This window comes from Poecile atricapillus, chromosome 23, assembly GCF_030490865.1.
Source record: "Poecile atricapillus isolate bPoeAtr1 chromosome 23, bPoeAtr1.hap1, whole genome shotgun sequence".
NCBI lineage: Eukaryota > Metazoa > Chordata > Aves > Passeriformes > Paridae > Poecile > Poecile atricapillus.
Genome location: NC_081271.1, coordinates 583644 through 602131, shown reverse-complemented (window position 1 = coordinate 602131; position 18488 = coordinate 583644). Strand labels below are relative to the sequence as shown.

Genomic DNA, 18488 nt, shown 5'->3' with positions numbered 1-18488 from the left:
CCAGTTAAAATTGCAGGGCTGTGGGTAAAAGCTTTTGGAAGAGGCTCTGGGGACTGTGTGACTGCCGGTCCTGGGGGGCTCTGGAGGGATGAGCAGGACCCCGAAGGACAATTCACACCCAGTGGGACCTGCTGGGACCCAGCATCCCCAAAACCCGCGGGGCTGGGGCTGTGCCAGGCTGGAGCTGTGCCAGGCTGGAGCCAGCTGTGATGTCCCCAAGGGACACATCCCCAAAATCCTCGGGGCTGGGGCTGTGCCAGCTGTGATGTCCCCAAGGGACAGGTCCCCAGGGTCTGCAGGGCTGTGCCAGGGCTGTGCCAGCTGTGATGTCCCCAAGGGACACATCCCCAGGGTCTGCAGGGCTGTGCCAGCTGTGATGTCCCCAAGGGACAGGTCCCCAGGGTCTGCAGGGCTGTGCCAGGGCTGTGCCAGCTGTGATGTCCCCAAGGGACACATCCCCAGGGTCTGCAGGGCTGTGCCAGGGCTGTGCCAGCTGTGATGTCCCTAAGGGACAGGTCCCCAGGGTCTGCAGGGCTCGGGCTCTCCTCCCTCCCTCCCCAGCATTGTCCCCAGGCTCCTGTGCCCTGCAGGGATGTGCTGTGAATTACTTCCCAAATGATGTGAGTAATTAAAATCAATGAGAGGGTATCCTGTTAAATAAGGTAATTAGATGAGCACAGATGAGTGCGATGGTGTTTTTGTTCTCCTGCCTGGCTTTTAACTCTTTCCCTCTTGTCTCTCCCCCGGGCAGGGCTCCCCCAGCTCACGCTTGCTGCAGCCGAGGTTTCACCTGGAAAACGCCTCCAGCTTCCTTCAGAGCTTCTCCAGAGCAGGATCGTCCTTCCCCACAGTCCCCAGGCCTGGCTCATGAGGGGGGCACTGGCAATGCCCAGACCTGAGGGTACCAGCGTGTGAAACCGGGAATACAGAGCTGCCTTCAGTGGCACAGGAAAACAGGGAACACGTCTGGAAATGGGAATTACCTGGGCACAAAATGAAATGTCTGAGTGGCCAGGTCCCCATGGAGCAGCGTGTGCCTTTCCTGGGGCACAGAGGGCTCAGGGCTGCCCTAATTCCAGAGGAAATGGAATTGTTGAGGAACACAAGTGCTGAGAGTCATTTCAGTTCTATTTCTGCTTCTTCCAGGGCAGGAGGAGCCTCAGCCCTTTCAGATCCACGTGGAGATCTCTCTCCTCCAGCACGGAGTGCTGAGAGCTCCTGGGGGCTCTGGGCAGGGTAAAGGCATCTGGCCACATGGCTCTCATTGCAGGGCTGCAATCTAAATAATTCATTTATAGATCGTGTTCGGGACCTTGCTGTCTCCCAAAGGAAACGCTGCAGTCCTTCACTTGCTGATTGTTTCTTCCAGCTGTGATGCAGAGATGAGGAGCTCTGCATCCTGCCAAACCATTCTCCAGGGCTGCAGAGATGTCACATCGGGTCACTCCTGTCCCATGAAATCACCTTATGGCCAAGGACCTGAACCCTGCTGGGAACAATCCCCTGGATTGGGCCCCGGGAATCGTCCCCTGGCTGGGCTGCAGGGGTGACAGGCTGTTCATGGAGCGTTTCAAACTTCCCCTGCTGGAGCCCAGTGCTCCTGCCCGCTCCTGTGCCACTCACACTGTCACCCTGTCACCCTGGAGCTGGCAGTGCCACTCACACTGTCACCCTGGAGCAACCAGTGCCACTGTCACCCCCAGCCCCTGGTGGCACTGTCCCTGTCTGGAGGTGGCACTGTCCCTGTGACTGGAGGTGGCATTGTCCCTGTGTCTGGAGGTGGCACTGTCCCTGTCTGGAGGTGGCATTGTCCCCGTGTCTGGAGGTGGCACTGTCCCTGTCTGGAGGTGGCACTGTCCCCCTGCCGTGCCCCGGGCCGCTCCCGGGGTGATCCAGCCCCGAAGGGCCGGGGTCCCTCTGCTCCCGAGCTGAGGAAGAGGAGCGGGAGGAATTCCCGAGCTGAGGAAGAGGAGCGGGAGGAATTCCCGAGCTGAGGAAGAGGAGCGGGAGGAATTCCCGAGCTGAGGAAGAGGAGCGGGAGGAATTCCCGAGCTGAGGAAGAGGAGCAGCAGGAATTCCCGAGCTGAGGAAGAGGAGCAGCAGGAATTGCCTGCAGGGTGCTGGGAGGAAAGTGCAGCTCTGGCTGTTCCAGGGTGCCTTATCCTGCCCATCTCCGGGTGATTTAGAGCTGCCATAAAACCTCTGCGGAAGGAGAATTCTGCTCGACTTTCCTGGCAGCGCAGCTTATCTCCAGAGAATTTCCCAATGCTCTGTAGCTGCAAATAGAACGTTTGTCCCACTCCTCTTAGGAATGAACAAGAATTCCTCTTAGGAATATCTGTGTTATTTGCCTCTTTAAGGCTCACACTCCGTGCAAAGCTCCGACCGTCCTGCTGACACATTAATTACATCAGAGACGCGTTTGAGAGCCAGGTAAGGCGCGCACAGAAAGTTCCCCTCTCGAATGATTTCAAATGCAGAGGAGCCGCTCGCTTTTTTCCAAGCTGAGCTCAATTCAGGGCACAGGAAACTCAGCACAAAGCCGCCCATGAATCGTTTCCACACCATTAGCATGAGCACATGCAGATCAGGCAGCTGCAGCATAAACGCCTGGCTGGCTGCCTTTGGGTGCCGGTAATTGGGCTGGAACAGAGAGGAGGAGGAGGAGGAGGAGGGGGAAGCTCTGGGCAGGTATCTCGGGAGAGCTGCACCGAGCCACCCCAGGATGGGCTCCAGATGGAGCAGCACCCCCGGGCTGAGCCGAGAGCCCGGGGAAGGGATCGCTCCGGGCTCTGCAGGGACTCCAGGAACCGAGAGCTGCTCTTGGCTTCTCAGGGGAGAGGGACAGACCAGCACCCCCAGTTCCCCCAGTGCCCCCAGCACCCCCAGTTCCCCCAGTGCCCCCAGCTCCCCAGGACTCCTGTCCAGCAGCCCTGGCCATCTGTGCTGTCTGGCAGCAGAGTGGGGATGGACACACGGATGTCTCGGGGAGTTTGCTCCTTGCCACGCTCCTGCTGAGCAGTGCCAGCCTCAGCCAGGGCCCTTCTGCAGGGTCTGTGCTGCAGTGCCCTGCCCTGGGCTGGAGCTCACTGCGAGCCTCCTGCTCCCCAAAACAGCCAGGCAGCCCCCTGGGCCCTGCCAGCCCCAGGAATTACAGTAAATGACTCTGTTACAGGTAAAACAGAGCACAGAGAATGAGTGCAGAGTACCCCTGTGTGTCACCCCTGTGCCAGGGTCTGTTCCCGGGGCTGGGGTCACGTCCAGCCCCTTCCCTGGGTGTGATTCAGAGCTGGGCAGGGCTGGACCCACACTCCAGTCACACAGCTCGTGTCCTCCCAGCCCCCCGGGATTGCAGGGGACATTTACAGTCAAAGTGCTCCCCAAATTCACCTCCAGCCTGCCCAAGGTGAGGACTGACACACAAGCAGCTGGTTCTTCTTTCTGGGACATTGATTTTCCCCCTTTGCTTTCCTGTCCAGCGAGAGCCGGGAAATCTGAGCCAGCTCAGAGGCTTTGCTCAGTTCCATTATTGCAGGAAATGCTCCCAAAAAGCCACAGACGAGGAGCTGCTGATCCCGGCCAGGAATGACCCCTGCAGCTGCAGAAAGGCCACGAGGAGCTGCAGGGATCAGCTGGGCACAGCCAAACCGGGGCTGCTCGGGCTCCCCAAAGCTCGCCGAGGAAATCATTGCAGTAAACTCCTCTTTATTTCTGCTCTAGCAGCAGCACAGGAGATTGCCTGCCAGCTGGAAGGGTGCGAGTCCTTGATTAGAAATGCCACGTGGATACAAATGAACTTGAACAAAAGGGAAGAGAAAGAAACCCCGGGCTGCTCCTGCAGAGACGTGCGGGCCGTGCTGGGGAAGGGATTCTGCTGCTGGTGGATGCTGCAGGGAAGGTGATGGGGATGTGCCCGAGGGGATAAACCAGAGCTGGACTTTGACTCCAAGGGATCTGAGTTCAGCCAGGATGTGGCAATTCACTGTTGGGCTCAGCAGAGGGGAGCTGAGGGGAATTGTTTGCTGGGAGTGCAGTCAGGAAAGCTTCCAGGTCAGCAGGGCTGGCTCAGGGCTGGGGCTGAGCCTCGGGCACCACGAGCACAGCGAGGCTTCAGCAGCAGCTCAGGTGTGCAGGGCATGTTATAAATTCACATGTTATAAATTCACATGTTATAAATTCACAGGGAGCCCCAGTTTCAGTTTCATGGACCCCAGAGGGTGTGGGCTGAAGGCACCTTAAACATCCCCAAATTCCACCCCTGCCATGGCAGGGACACCTCCCACCAAACCCTGCTCCAAACCCTGCTCCAAACCCTGCTCCAAACCCTGCTCCAAACCCTGCCCAGCCTGGCCTGGGGCACTGCCAGGGATCCAGGGCAGCCACAGCTGGGCCAGGGAGGAATTCCTTCCCAATATCCAGTCCAACCCTGCTCTCTCCCAGTTTAAAGGCACTGCCCCTGGTCCTGGCACTGCACAAACAGTAAGAGAACCTGTGTCAGTGCAAAGGGAAACGCTGCCCAGGGCAGCCAGCCGTGCTTGCCTTCCCTCCTGCCCTGCAGCAGCCTAAGAAGCCCCATCTCATTGTCAGAAGGATAAGCTGTGAAATGGTTTTGAAAATCAAGGCTTTTTAATTACAGGCACATTTGGGAGCCTTCTGGAGGCCATCTGGCCCGGAGAGCAGGGTGTGGGCACCAGGAAGGGAAAGCCCAGGGAGGCCGAGCAGGAGCAGCTCCTGGAGAAGCACTCGATTAACGTGAGAGCTAAATCCTCTCTCCATATGGGCCAGAGGCAGCACTCATCCTCTCCAGGGCTGTGGAGCTGCAGTGCTGGGTGCCTGGGCTGGGGAAGCTCTGGGATGTGCTGCTCATCCAGCCCTGGGATGAGACTGAACAGAATTCCCAATAAATCCCAATGCCCAGGCTGCCTCTGCCATCGCTGCTGTCCCAAGCTCACAGGGAGCTGCTCCTGTAATTATTGTCCCGTGTTTGGGATTAGCCACTCCTAGCAGCCATGCAGAACAGCCAGGGCCTCGTTAGACACTGTCATTGTGCTAATTAGGTGGGTTTCATACTTAATAACGGAGAACAATTTCATGGCAGTTTCATGAAGAAAAAAAGAGGAGCAAAAGCCATTATGATTTCAGGAAAAGTCCCTGGAGAAGTGAAATGGTAATTCACAAACCCATCTCTGATCTATTAGCAGATCCTGCTCTGGAGACTAAATTAGGGAGGATGTCTGGCTTGGGTGATATTCTTTATTATTTGAATGTCTGTAAGGAATATTTATTAAACATTTTTTTCTCTTGTGAACTTTGAGACTCAGCCACATTTTCTCACTATTTCCAAGTGTTTCAAGCTTAGACCACACTGGATTTGTCACTGCAAACACCCTGGAAAATCCTATTTTAATGCAAAACATCCTTTGAAGATACACTTGAGAGGCAGAGAGAAGAGCAGTAGGTTTGAAAGCACGCTGGGCATTGGGTCAGCTGTCCATGCAAAGGGTCCCTCTGGAAAAGGAGCACATTAAGGAGCCCCCACCCCTCTGTCCTGTCCCTGGGGCCGAGGGGTGCCAGCAGCTCCCCGGGCTCTGTCCCTGCTCACAGGAGCCCTGGTTTGGCTGTGCCCAGGAGCTGCAGCGCTCTGGGTGGGAGAGGAAGATGTGGGAGGCAGCTGGGGCCAAGAGCTGCCCTTTCCTCGTGCCAGCAGAAGAAAAACCCTCTCCAGAGCAGGGACAGACAGGCCAGGGCAGGGCAGGGCAGGGCAGGGCAGCAGCTGATCCGAGCAGCTCCTGGCACAGCCCCCATGCTCCGGGGGCAGCTGCTGACAGCACGGGGGACCACAAGTGCTGCTCCTCCAGAAAAACCTCCTGTGGCTCCTGCTGAGGCCCCAGAGCTGGGGGAGAACCCCAGCAGCTGCTGGGCTGGGCTCAGCACTCGGGAGAGCCACGGGAGCTGCACTGCTGGGAGGAAACGGGGAGCGATCCCTGGAGCTGCTTTTCCCACCGTGTGGCATCTGATCCCCCCGTCCTGCACACCCCCAGCCTGGTCCCCACGAAACACAAACCTTGCACAGGTTTGAATGTTATAAACACCTGCAGAAGGGTGTCCCTCACCTCCCATCCCAGTGTCAGCCTGGCTGAGCTCTGCCCAGCGCCGAGGGCAATGCCAGGGACGAGCTCACAGGGGGAGAGCCCAGCTCTCCTGAGCAAATCCCCATCCAGCACAGAGCTCCTCTCCCTGGGGCTCAGAGCTCTCCTGAGCAAATCCCCATCCAGCACAGAGCTCCTCTCCCTGGGGCTCAGCCTTTGGGGCCAGTGGGACACGTCTGGGATGTGCTCCTGGCCATGGGGGTGCCCCAGGGCTCGGGGCTGGGACCCCCAGGTTGTGCCTGGGCTGCAGAGGAGCCCAGGGCTGAGGCCACACTCCTGGGGACTGAGGTTGGTGCAGGAAAAGCTGCTCCCCTCTCTGGAAAACTCCTTCTCTTTGCTTCCCCTCCAAAAGGAGCAGGGAGGTAACAAGCAGGATGAGCTACTGATAAAAGAGAAGGAAAACAAAATGCTTCACAAGCAGCTTTCCAGCGTTCAGAGACACTGGGAAGGGGGAGCCACCAGCCCTGAAGGCCAGAGGAGGAAGGAGAAAAGCTTGCTCAGGTTCCTGCAGGAGTGCTGAGCTCGGGGGCTGCCCTGCTCCTCTCCTTGTATGGGCACAAACACGGCTGCCTTGTGCCTATATTTAATTTGCAAAGGAGAAAAAGAATTCTGTCTCCACGCCTCTGCCACTGGCCTCTCTGCCCTGGGAAGTTACAACAGCAACAGAGCTGTGTGTTTAAAACAAATAATGCCCTGCTGGCACATGAGGCTCTCCTGAACTGGGAGTGAGTGGAACAGGGCTGAGGCTGCTGCCCCGGGAACGGGGCTGTGATTCCATCACCAGGAATGGTGATGCTCTGAGCTCTGAGCTCCCCAGGGCTCTGGCAGGACCCCCAGCCCTCTCCCCTTGGCAGCAGCGTCTCCCCCAAACCTCTGTCCCCTGCCTGTGCCACTGTGGGGGGAGCAGGATGGATGAGAAGCCAAAGCAGCCCTGGAGGCTCTCGGGGCTGTGCAGGGGCATTTGTGCCTGTGGAGCAGTGCTGGCAGCCTGGCAGGGAGCTCTGCCCTGATTTACAACCTCCCCTTGAATGGAAGCTCCTCTGGCTGCTCCCCAGAGTGCCTGATCCCAGCTGGGAACATCCCCAGAGACAGAAGAGGAGACCCAGGCTGTCCCACAGCCGAGACGAGACCGATCCCACTTTATTGCAAACTCTTGGAGAGTCGGACACTGAAGAACTCGGTTCTGTCAAAACGAGGTTTGTACAACAGCAACAGGGAACACAACAAGAAATGGGGGATTGAAGTTTGCATCTGGGTGAAAATCCAACAATAAACTTCAGCAGTGTTGTACCTGGAGTGATCCACAGGGACAAGGGGAGGGGAGAGGGGCAAACCCACCGAGACCCTCAGGCCACAAACCCCCTGTACTGAGCCTTGTGCCCTGCTGGTTGAACTGGGAGGGGAGGGAGAGGTGCTGGGAGGGCACCAGGGATGCAGTTTAAGGGAAAACGCCCCCAAAGTTGGGGGTTTGCCCCCCACTCAGCAATTGTTCAAGTCTTATAAATTCAAACTTATTTCTTTCCATTTAAATAACAAGTGCTTCAGGTACAAGGCTCGGATGCCTGGTTTGTAACCCAGTTTCAAGTGCACACAAGCAGGAATAGATTTTTTTAACAAAACTATATATATATATATGTATTTGCACACTCATACACACACATGCACACCGTGGATTTTGTGCTGCAGCCATTGAGGTGGAGATGATGGAATGGGCCTGGCACCAGGAGCTGCTCACCTGTGGCACCACTCACCCTAAAGCTGCTAAAGACTCAGATTATTTTTGCCAATATCAGCAAAATATTGGCCCCCAAAGGTCTCCCCGCTTGTGCCAGCTGCTGCTCAGGCAGTCCCTGCAGCTGCAGTTGTCCAGAGAATTCCATGTGCAGGCGAGTGAAGCCGGCAGCACGTCCTGCAGGACTCCTCTGTGTCCCTGCAGAGAGCTCAGGAGTCTCCTGGAGAGGGGAGCGTGGTGCTGGAGCAGAGGATGGGACAGGCTCAGACCCAAACGGCCGTGTTGATGTCAAACCCCGCCTGGCTGAGCTCCCTGGAGTCCTGGGCTTTCCTGGAGCCCATTCTGGGGTGCTCACCACGGCTCTCTGCCCTCGGGCACCTCTCTGCTTTGCTGTGATGGCTCTGCAGGTTCCCGTGCAGGGGCAAGTAAAATGTCCCCTTGAGTTTGCTGATCTTTTTGGACCTCTTGGAAATCTCGGGCTGTTTGTCCTCAGGAGGAAGCCAGCAAGGTTTCTCCTTGAGCAGCCTGTCCCGGTCCGGCCGGACGCTCCTCAGGAACTTCTTGAAGATGTTGGCTGTGAGGGAGAACTTCCTGCAGAGCTCCTGGGATCTGCTCAGGGCCAGGGACTCCTCGCTCCTCTCCCCCTTCTTCTCCAGCTCGGGCAGGTCCAGCCAGTTCCCCACCAAGTCTGCGAAGATGTTGTCCCCCAGCACCAGCGGCTGCCGGTTCCTGCTCTGGGACATCAGGGACGAGGTCCAGTCGTGGCCATCGTCACAGCCCGGGCACTCCTGGCACTGCGGCCACCCCCCAGCTGTGCCCCCGCCGGGTGTCCGGGGCCGGCCGCGCTCCGCTCTGCCGGACACCGAGGAGGGTCCTTTTGGGGGACACAGACCCTCCCCACAGGGGCTCCGTGAGGAGGAGGAGGAGGAGGAGGAGGAGGAGGAGGAGGGGGTTCCTCCAGGGTGGTCACTCTCTGGGAACACAGTGGGATGGCACAGCCCGGCTGTCCCGGGACACGGGGGGCAGGGTCCCCTGGCCTGGCCGGCTCCGCTGCGGCAGCACCGGCGCTGCTCCGGGGGGCTCCGGCACCCCGAGATGTCCAACTGCTCCAGGGCTGTCTGCACCTGCAGCAGCTTCAGCTCCTGCAGGGCACCCATCATGCAGTTCATCTGCTCGTGCAGCCCATCACCCACCTCCTTCATGGAGAGCTGCAGAGAAAGAGCACAGCGGGTCAGTGTCCCCAGCAGTGTCCCCAGCAGTGTCCCCAGCAGTGTCCCCAGCAGTGTCCCTGGTGGGGCAGTGTCCCCAGCAGTGTCCCCAGCAGTGTCCCTGGTGGGGCAGTGTCCCCGGCAGTGTCCCCAGCAGTGTCCCCAGCAGTGTCCCCAGCAGTGTCCCTGGTGGGGCAGTGTCCCCGGCAGTGTCCCCAGCAGTGTCCCCAGCAGTGTCCCCAGCAGTGTCCCTGGTGGGGCAGTGTCCCCAGCAGTGTCCCCAGCAGTGTCCCTGATGGGTCAGTGTCCCCAGCAGTGTCCCCAGCAGTGTCCCCAGCAGTGTCCCCAGCAGTGTCCCTGGTGGGGCAGTGTCCCCAGCAGTGTCCCCAGCAGTGTCCCCAGCAGTGTCCCTGGTGGGGCAGTGTCCCCAGCAGTGTCCCCAGCAGTGTCCCTGGTGGGGCAGTGTCCCCAGCAGTGTCCCCAGCAGTGTCCCCAGCAGTGTCCCCAGCAGTGTCCCCAGGGCAGGACAGCAGCATGGGGCAGCAGAGCAGGGCTCAGCAGCTTTCTGCTCCATCCCCTCCCTCCTGGCCACAGCCACACACCCCAGCTGTGCCACATCCACTTCAGCCAACAGCACCCCAGCTTCCCTTAGACCTCTCTAGGAGTGTCCCTCTAGGAATAAGAGGAGCTGACAGAAGTGGATTGTTTGACCTGACAACAAAAATAAAGAGTTTGAGTTTCCATTAATTGCTTGGCAGAAGCCCAGGGTGGAGAATTCTGAATGCTTTTGGCTGCTGCCAGTTTTGGAATATTCTTGCACTTTTGAGTGTTTTGTGCCCTGTCCCCAGCTGAAATCGGGAGCCAGAACAGAGCCTTGCTTCCTTACCTGAAGTGCTCAAGTAGATTAAAAATAAGCCCCAGGAAGAATTAAATTGTTACTCCATAACACACCAGCTCTCAACACCCTCAGCACAGGCACCTCTCATTAGAGGACAATCAAAGACATTTCAATGCACTGGAAATTTTGCACAGAACAACCAACAAACTCTAGGATTACTTACATTCAACCAGGAATTCTTTGATTCCCAGGCTAGGACCTTTAGTAGCAGTTCTGCTTCATCCCTGAACCTCACTACAAAGATTGAACTTTCTACACCAGGCTTAAAATAAGCAAGTAATTCTCCAGAGCTTCCCAGCTCCCGCCCTTCTCTCTCGCTCTGCTGCTTCCTCTCTCTCATGCAGGATCTGGATCATATTCCCAAAGCACCAGAAAGCAAACGGGCTCCACTTTCCAACAGCTGCCACTTCTTTTTTAGGAGGGGGAGGAGGAGCAGGGCTGGCAGGGCTGGAGGTGAGGCCGTGCCACACTGGGCTGAGGTGCTTTGCAGAAGAGATTACCCCAGCGAGGGAAGCTTCAGCCCACGCTGTCACCAGCACTAAAAGGCTCATCACCATTTTTTGTACAGCAACAGATCTCAAGATTAGGGTGAAAAAGCCCAGCTTTTTACCTTTTTCTTATATCCAGCTTTACAGTACCAAGCTTTACTTTCTACATCTCCCTCATTTTAACGAAGCTGGTTCAATCACTTGCTCTATTTCCATCTCTGTGTGCAGCTGAGCAGCGAGAGAGAGCAGCCATCAGAAAATTGTGACAACCCAGCTCTCTAAGTGAAAACTGCCCAACAGTTTCTGACCACAAATCCCCATTTCAAACCCCAGAACCTAAAACTAAACTCACCAGCAGGTTACAGTCATTTTTCAGAGCTCTCCTCTCGAGAAACTTGTTTATCACCCAGAATGAGCACACAGCTACAAAGATACAGAAAATCTGTACTCAGCTTCCTGATTCCAGTACCCAGAGCCTCCAGCTATGGCATTTCTTAACATCAGCAAATAAACTCCTGCTGCAGACGTGCAAATCATGTCCCAGTTCCAGCCTCACCGAGCTCCTGGTTCCCACTGGGGCCAGATGCTCTGCCAGCCTCAGACAGAACTATCACCTTACCTCTCCAGATCTGCTGGAATGCTGCTCGTCCTAACCTTTCCTGCCTCATTAATGGCAGTCTGTTTTATCTGGGCTTTGGGAAAAGCTGGATTTGGAGCCAGCTTGGCCCCTCATTGGCCACTTCCCACCAAATCCCCCAGCTCAGTAATCGCGGCGTGGGGAGCGCAGGGTCCTGCTGGGGCTGGGCTCCTGCAGCCCCCGGCCCCAGAGAGCTGCCCTGGCATGAGCAGGGAGCATTAACCCTTCCTGGGCTGTTCCCCACCCAGAACCAGCCCCCAGCTCCCAGCCCCCAGCAGGAACAGCCCTGAGCCCAAAGGCAGCACCTCTCCTGAACAAAGGAGCTGGGGCTGCCAAAGCTGGTGCCAGCACCACACTGGGAAAGAAGAGGGGATGTTTTCCTGTGTGGAAAGCCTCTCCTGGGAATGAATGCCTGAGGTGGGGATGCTGGGGCTGAGCTGCCCCTGGCAGCACAGGACAGGAGAGGAGAGGAGGAGGTTTTGGGCTGGGATCCTCTGTCCTGCTCCATGGCTGGCCCTGGGAGGGGTGAATCCCTCCAGCAGTGACAGCTTTCAACATCCTGAGACCTCTAACTCTGCTGGCAAACACTGCTTTGTGTTTGAAACAACAATTTCGGGTTGTGCAAGTTAAAAAATGAAGCAAACCAACCCCCTCTCCTTTATCTCTTGCTCTTCACGGTATCTGCTCAGTCTTTTACAGAATGGAGAGAGAGGGAAGCCCAACCCAAAGTGAAGTCACTGCCTGGTGACCAAACAGCCTGCGGGGCTTGGATTCCACCCACCTGCAATTAAGAGTACTCACCTTGGAAAGAAAATTCTGGAGGGAAAATAAACCTTCCCCAGTGTCTAACTGCCAGCTCTTCCTCCCTGCCAAGATCTCAGCTCTCCCAAGTTCAGACTGGCTTCTCTGAGTCTCTCCAAAAAGGAACAACGTCCCAGAGAAGAGAGATCACCTCCCTGGCAGAGGGTCAGGACTGAACTATTGGTCTGAGAGAAGAAAAAGGCATTCTGCAAATAATTCAGCAGATAGGGCTGGAAATCAAATGGCAGCACTGCTGGAGGTGATGGGAGCTCCAAGAGACAGCCCTTGTAGCCTCACTGGCTCTTGGCCACACACTTTGAGCAGAAGGAACTGAAATTTGTGATGAAGTGTGGGTGCACACAGAGCGTGAATGTGACCCCGAATCCCAGAGAGCTTCAGGAGGTGTGGGGAGAGAGCCTGAGCCTGCTGGGCTCCTGCAGGTGCTGCTGTGTGAGCTGGACATGAGGAGATCTCTGCCTGAGCCTCTGCAAACCCCAGCAGCGCTGCCACTCTGCTCTGCACAGAGCCTGATGCACAAATCCAGCAGCATTCCCAGGGTGCCTCCTCTGAGACACTTGGCCCCTCAATAGCACTGCTTGTTTGGCTTCCAAAAAAAGCCCTCTTAGAACCATGACAACATGCAGATATCCAAATCTGTCTCTATAAACCAGTAAAAAATGAGATGCCTCAAATTGGATCTCATTATTCCTGAAACTTTTGCAATCCCTAAAAATTGGCATGAAATATTTTCTGTCTAATTCTGCACAAGCCAACTCATGCCCTTTAAAGCAAGACAAGTACTCACAGGGCTGTGTTCTCCTGCAGTGCCTGGGACTGCTGTGTGATGGGAGAGGTTCCTTTCTCCAGCACTGAGGCATTACCTGGCTCAGTCCTCCTGTGCAGGTGAGACCCAGGCAGCTCTGCCTCAGTGCAAAGCTCAAACTAAGACACCCCAAGCACTGAAAAATGAAGCCCAAAATTCAAAGTTCCACTTTCAAACCATCAGCAGGGAATGTTCAACATGGGGGGAGCCAAACAAAAAACTGCCAGAGTTCACATATAGAGTGGTTTTTGCACTGGAAATGCACCACCCTGAGCAGCAAAGCCACCCTTCCCATGATCTCCTCACTCCCCAAACAATAACCCACAGCTGCTCCACACACTGGGAAATCAAAGATCTTCCACCTCTGATTAACACAGCAGAGCCTGTCCCAAGGAATCTCCTCCAGCAGCTCCTGGCATTTCATCAAATTCAGCCTCAAATACCCGAGAGTTACAAACCAGGGAGGTTTTCCTTGCCCACTTCCCAGGTAAGTGATAACTTCTCCCAGCCATTTGGGAACAGATGTTTTTCTGTTACCATCTCCCTTCACCGAGCTCTCAGAACCCAGTTCCAGTCGCTCTCCCAAAGCTGTCTGCATCCCCAGCCCATGCACACATCACACTGGTGATGCTGATGGAAGGAAAAGCCCAGCCACCCCCAGCGTTCAGCTGAGCACAGAGCTGGGGAGAGGAGCCCTGAGTGTGTTTGTCACAATGAGGAGGAAGACAGATGTCCAGCTCTTAGGTAAAAGAAATGCACAGAGAGGAAGTTATTGCTAAGAGAACAGGAAAGAACAAATGGCAAATAGCTCTCAGTAATAGTTCTGATGGGCAACAGAGCCAGCAGCAAACAATTGGTATTTACAGCAGATGACATAATAGAGACTGAAATTATTTTAGAACTGCTGAGCTGATGATATTGTTTCTGTGTTTCCCTTTGGGTCACTAACTGGATTAATCTCCAGCCAGGCTGCAGTTGTGGCTGGGCACAGCCAGCAAGCACAGCTCACACGGAGCTGTTCCACCTTTCTTTTCCTTCCCCTGGAGGATGCCAAGGGCCTGCAGTTGTCTTTCAGTCCTTGTGTTTTATCACAATAATTTCAAGTCCTTCTTTTACTTCTTGTCTCCCCCAGGTATGTCAGGGGTACGTGAGGATGCTAACTGTGAGCTCACAGTTTGTCTGAAGAGGAAGGATGCTGAAACTGAACCAGGGACTCCCCCTCACAACAATTTAAATAGATCCTGAGCAGATGTTAACCATGAAGGACATGGTTCACATCACTCCATTCTCCACCTTCCTTCCCACTGCAAGGATATTGTTCTGCACTTCCCAATCACACTCTCTGTGTTCAAAGGCAAATCAGAAAAATCAATTCTCCTCAACCAGGATAAAAATGGGCCAAAAATAACTCCAGTCTCCAGACTTTTACTCACAACCCAAGGGTAAGAGAGAGCACAGGACACACTGGCCACTGAAGATGATGGTTAAAAGTGTCATTTTTCAGCCCAGGCCTGCTTCCCTGGGAATCTGCTCTTTAATGCTCCTGATTATGTGAAGCTGGGAGTCTGAAAAAATCCATCCTCATCTTTAGGTGACTGCTCTGGAAATAACCCAGAGGACAAGGCCTGTGAGTGCCTCCTCTCCCCAGTTAGATGTGACAGGACATCTGCTGCCAAGTCTCTCCTTTGCACCTTCCCCCCAGGAACACCAAGGAATGAGATCCTGTGACAGCCTCCCAACCTTCTGGAGCTGCCTCCTGCAGCCAGGGCAAAGTCACCCAAAAAGGGACCTGCCTGAGCAGAGACACACGTGGAGCTGCCTGTTCCCACCTGCTGGAGCTGGAGCAGTGACACCAGACCCTCAGGGCTTCATTTGTGTCTCACAGAGCACAGAACAGCCGAGCTGCCCCTTCTGAGAGAGCAGGAATGAAAACACAGCAGATCCTCTCGGAGCGTGACGCACTTACCGGAATAGGACCCAGTGTGAGACAAAGAGTAAAAATAATTGGCTGCATTTCTCACTCGGACCCAATGTTCTATTCCTGCAGGATATTCATAGCAAGAAACATTGTCTACCAGGACATAAATTAATGTAAGAAGGGAGTCAGACTCTATCAAACTCAGTAATTCAGTGCATTTATGACAAATGTGCAGGGAGAACATTAAAAGTTCAAGTCAGAGTAGTGGCTTTAATACTTTTCCTCCCAGTAAAAAGAGAAACCCCAGATATATCCTGGATTCATGTGAAAACCAAAGCATGCCAAGGAAAGTTACAAGCACAGCTGACGTGGCTGTGCCCCCTTGCCTGTTAGAGGCACACAAACCCAACGTCCCAGATTAATCTACCCTATGGACTCAGCAGTCCCCAGAGAGAAAACTGATTTATTCTGAGTGCAGATGAGCCCACGGTCCACGGGTGATGCTGCACATCAGTGCAGAGTGTGCAGGTGTCTGAGTGCAGGGAGGTGCTGCTGTGTGCACAGGGGCACAGAAATGAACTCCTCTGTGCCAGGGAGGGTTAAATCTGATCCCTCAGCTGAGAGAATGTTCTGTGGCTCGGGGAGCAGGCACAATTCTGCTGTGCCTCAGAACGACATCTGCAGATTCCGAATGCGGCTGACGCAGCCCAAAGGGCTCTGAGGATGGGGATTAATGGCACAAATGGCACATTCCCGAGCTCTGGGGCACACTGCACGGGAAGGACAGATGAATCAGGGGTGCAGAATCACAGCTTACTCCATCACCAGACCCACACAGCAGCGCTGCACATCCCACAGGCCACAGCGTGTCCATAAATCTCCAGGGGCTGCCTGGAGGAGAACAAGGTCCTGAGTATTTCCTGCAGCCGGGGCTGGGGTGCAGAGAGCTGGCACAGCTTGTTGGGAATGGCTCCACAGGCCGGTGTCAGGCTGGGATGGGGATCCCAGCCCCTGGAAGCAGCCTGCAGATGAATGGCTGTGTCAGCTGAGGCTCTCCTGCCTGTGCAGCATTTGCATGTGGAAGCTTCTGAATGAATTCCAATCAAAGGGACACCACACATGCCAGAAACTATCAGCTTACAATGGAAAACATGCGAGTGGAACGGGAGAGCTCTCCCTCACTGCCTGAAAGGGGTCAGATTCATCCTCGGGAGCCCTGGCAGAGCTTTCCCAGAGGAAATGGGAAGAGCAGGGTGAGCGTGCCAGGGCTCAGTGCTCGGTGACTTGTCTGGCACAGCTCGCTGTGCTCTCAGGCACAGGTGACACTGGGGGCTCACCAGCAGCCCCAGCCAAGCACAGCAGCAATTAAATATGTTTTTAATGAACAAAGCAAAGGAAAGAAAAAACAGAGCTGGAATCCTCCTATCTCACACTGCTGGGGGATTGAGTTGCACTGGAAGATAACCTTTCCTTGGGAACTGGGAGCTGTGCCAACATCCACTGTTTTTTGAGACAATCTCCTCCTCAAAACTGCCCAAAAGTCTGGTTTGCCAAACCAGAGACAAACTAAGCTGCTCATGGGACAGTCTGTGACCCTGCCCTGTGCCACTGAGCAGCCCCAGCAGGGCTGGCTCCTCTCGGAGGGCAGCTGAGCACAGCAGGGCTGCTCGTGGCACACAGCACAGCCGGGTGTGCTCCTCAGTTCCCAGGGATGCCCCACTCGGGAGGTTCCCTGGCTGCAGTGGCCAAATCCATCCTCACCATTCCTGCCGTGCCCCGGGTGCATCCCAAGCTGGGGCAGTTTGTGCCCAGCAGCGAGGCTGTGGCAGAGCAGCTCCCACTGCCCGTGCTGCAGATGGGCCCAGCTGCTGCTCTGGACAGAAACATTCATTTATTTTAATTCCAGAACTGATTCTCACAAGCTGTCATTGCTCGGGATCCCAGTGCTGCAGTTCCCACTTTCACTGGGGGCTGCAGGAGGTGACCCCAGGCTCGGCCCAGCTGCACCCATGGGTGTCCCGCACAGCGCGCCCACAACTGCACCCAGGTCCCACAGAAGCCGTGGGAAAGGAAGCTTTAAAGTCTGAATAACAAAACCCGGCTGCTGGGAGGGGGAACGAATGGGACTGGTGAAAACCAAACGTGAGGAGACCCAGGCTGCTCTCAGTCAAGTCACAGCTCGTCCAGCTGAAGGTGATATCTGCCCCCTGCCACTTTTTTAAGCCAAGCATACACACAGATTCATGCCAGGCTAAGCCATGGTTCATTAATATAATAAAAACTGTTGCATTTTTACAATTGAAAAAATCAATTTCTGCAGGACTGAAGGACTGAAGAAAGCCAGAGTTTTCTCATTTAAAGCATTATTTTTTTTCTGGCTTGCACATTAAGTGTGAGGGATCTGCCTCTCTGTTGAATATATTGACTCTTCAGAAGTTATATTTGGCACTACAAAACAGGCACGGTTTAGACTCTTTAGAGGTGCAATGTTCAGGCTCCTCTACAAAAATATTGCTCAGATAACAAAACAGATTTGGTTAGAAGACAAAATACTGATTTAGGAACCTTATTCTTAGGATGTTCTTCTGGGAATTATTCCTTCTGCCATCCCAGCTCCCAACTCAGATTTTCAAGAGCTCTCAGATTATTCTGTACATGTCCCAGTTTGCATTTCATTTGTCACACTCAGTGTACAGCACACCAGTGACTCCCATTTTCCTTTGTTTTAGTTTGTTTTTCACCTCCTGTGTTTGCTGGGGAAACACTGGGAACGCCAGCAGGTTAAATGTCACTGCTGCCACATTTCTCGGGAGTGAAAGGCCACTGCCCCAGCCCGTGTTTCCCCAGAGCCCGGGATGAGGAGGAGCACAGGGCTCTCCTGCCCTGGGCACAGCTGAACTTTGCCTGCCCGGCCGGGACTCGCTGGTTTTATACATGGAATGCTTCCTGCAATGCAGGCACTGCACACAACCCCAGCTGCAACCAACCTCCTTTCCAGTCCAAACCGGGAGCTTCTCGCATTCAGAAACTTCACCCAGCCGCTCGTGCTCTGCCTTGTCTTCCCCTTTTGTTCTCATTATCTATTTATCAACGCAGACTCCGAGCCAGACCCGCTGGAACCCTATTTTGGGAAGTATCAGTTCCTCCTCCATCGCACCCCAGCCAGCCCCGGAGCACCAGCCCAGCAAGCCCCGGGAGCGAGGGGAGCCCCGGGCAGGAGCGGCAGAGGCAGAAAACAGCGCTCGTTCCTGACAAAGGCTTTCCTATTAAAGAACTATTTCCACAGGGTACCGGAGGTGCCAGCGCGCTCCTTTTACAGCCCTTGCATCCCCAGAAAGTTGTTCCTGTCCATCTGCGTGGCTGCTCCTCTCATTTCTGACCTGTGCTTGTCCCTAAAGCCCCCGCACGGCCCCGCCGCGGTTTCTCTCCGATAGCCGGACGGACCCCGACCCAAAACCGGGACCCAAAACCGGGACCTGCCCCCGCTCACGGGGATGGGAGCGGCGGGACCCCCGACCCAAAACCGGGACCTGCCCTCCGTGAGCGGCGGGACCCCGAGCCCTTCCCAGCCCCGTCCAAAGCCGCCCCCCGGTGCGACCCCCGGCCCTTACCAGCTCCTGCCGCAGGCGCCGCAGGTGCTGCTCCATGGCCCGGCTCGGCGCGGCCCCGCCGCGGGAGGGGAGGGGAGAGGGGCTGGCCGGGGGGCTGTCCGGTGTCCGCGGGGCTGTCCGGGGGCTGGCCGGTGTCCGCGGGGCTGTCCGGTGTCCGCGGGGCTGTCCGGAGGCTGTCCGGTGTCCGCGGGGCTGTCCGGTGTCCGTGGGGCTGTCCGGTGTC

At 55.5% G+C, this 18488-nt stretch overlaps 1 protein-coding gene across 2 annotated transcripts; it reads right to left on the bottom strand.

Moving 5' to 3' along the window:
- Positions 1 to 7272: 7272 nt before the first annotated feature.
- Positions 7273 to 18339, bottom strand: INKA2 (inka box actin regulator 2). 2 transcript variants are annotated; one of them, XM_058856152.1, is made up of 2 exons: positions 18266 to 18339; positions 7273 to 9089 (listed from the first exon to the last, which is right to left on the bottom strand). In XM_058856152.1, the coding sequence occupies exons 1-2, from the start codon at positions 18299 to 18301 to the stop codon at positions 8145 to 8147; spliced, it is 981 nt and encodes a 326-aa protein (XP_058712135.1). In that variant the 5' UTR covers positions 18302 to 18339; the 3' UTR covers positions 7273 to 8144. The 2 variants fall into 2 exon arrangements, with proteins under 2 accessions (XP_058712135.1, XP_058712134.1); XM_058856151.1 differs by lacking the exon at positions 18266 to 18339 and adding an exon at positions 10151 to 10992.
- Positions 18340 to 18488: the final 149 nt, after the last annotated feature.

Coding starts and splice junctions, on each gene's coding strand:
- INKA2 (XM_058856151.1), bottom strand. CDS start 10,327: ATGAGAGAGAGGAAGCAGCAGAGCGAGAGAGAAGGGCGGGAGCTGGGA. Junction 9,090..10,150: donor CAAAGAATTCCTGGTTGAAT/GTAAGTAATCCT, acceptor CTTTCTCTGCAG/CTCTCCATGAAGGAGGTGGG.